The 1,132-nt window shown below is 63.2% G+C and overlaps 1 protein-coding gene across 1 annotated transcript in view; it reads left to right on the top strand.

Moving 5' to 3' along the window:
• LOC108504878 (protocadherin-16-like) overlaps positions 1-1,132 on the top strand; it is a 78,077-nt gene that overhangs the window by 74,245 nt on the left and 2,700 nt on the right. The window contains exon 14 of the mRNA XM_017830383.1: positions 19-1,128. Coding sequence (XP_017685872.1) covers positions 19-1,128 — 1,110 coding nt within the window. The remainder of the gene's footprint in view (positions 1-18; positions 1,129-1,132) is intronic.

The following is a 1,132-nucleotide window of genomic DNA, read 5'->3' as shown; positions in this document are numbered from 1 at the left end:
TCTGCCGGCAAAAAGCAGCTGAAATACTTCACGGTGAGCGAGACAAACGGGAACCTGTACGTGAGCGAGAGGCTGGACCGGGAGGAGCTGTGCGGCGAGTCGTTGTCCTGCTCGGTCAGCTTCGAGGCGCTGGTGCACAACCCGCTCAACGTTTTCCACGTCGAGGTGGCCATTGAGGATGTGAACGACAACTCCCCGGCCTTCAGGAAGGCTGTTTTGGACCTCGAGATCGGTGAATGGACGGTTCCCGGTGCTCGTTTTCCCCTTGAGATGGCGCGAGATGCGGACGTGGGCAGCAACTCACTGCTGACTTATGAGCTCAGCAGCAACCCCTCCTTCAGTCTGTCCATGAAGGAGAGGCAAGCCGGAAAGAAGCAGCCGGAATTAGTGCTGGAGAGAGCGTTGGACCGGGAGAAGCAGGGCTCCTTTGAGTTGGTGCTGACGGCAGTGGATGGTGGGGACCCAGCGAGGTCTGGGACTGTCCAGATTCGTGTCAACGTGTCTGATGCCAACGACAACCCGCCCGTGTTCAGCAAAAGTATCTACGAGGCGCGAGTGGCGGAGAATCAGCCGGCGGGGTCGCTGGTGCTGCGGGTGCGGGCCACGGATGCGGACGCGGGGTCCAATGGGCGGGTCTCTTACTCCTTCGGCGACGCCTCGGACTCCGTCAGCGCTTTATTCTCAGTCGACAGCGAGAGCGGTGAGATCAGGACAGCAGCTTCTCTCGACTTCGAGGAGAAGAGTGAGTACAGCTTTGGCCTGGAGGCGACAGACGGCGGCGGGCTCACCGACCACTGCGAAGTGCAGATAGACGTGACGGACGAGAACGACAATGCCCCCGAGATCACCATTCTGTCACTGTCGAGCCCGGTGCCCGAGGACGCTCCGGCCGGCACCGTGGTTGCCCTGCTGAACGTGAACGACCCGGACTCCGGCGAGAACGGTGAGGTGTCGTGCGAGCTGTCGGGAGAGGCGCCGCTGTCGATCGTGGCGTCGTCGGGCGGCTCCTACAAGGTGGTGACGGCGAGCGCGCTGGACCGCGAGCAGGCGTCCGAGCACCGCGTGACGGTGGTGGCCCGGGACCGGGGCAGCCCGGCGCTGTGGAGCAGCACGGAGCTGGTGCTGGAGGTGT

This window comes from Lepidothrix coronata, unplaced genomic scaffold, assembly GCF_001604755.1.
Source record: "Lepidothrix coronata isolate B3197 unplaced genomic scaffold, Lepidothrix_coronata-1.0 Scaffold178, whole genome shotgun sequence".
Classification (NCBI taxonomy): Eukaryota; Metazoa; Chordata; class Aves; order Passeriformes; family Pipridae; genus Lepidothrix; species Lepidothrix coronata.
Note: the sequence above shows the minus strand (reverse complement) of the source record. Positions and strands in the feature narration are given on the sequence as shown.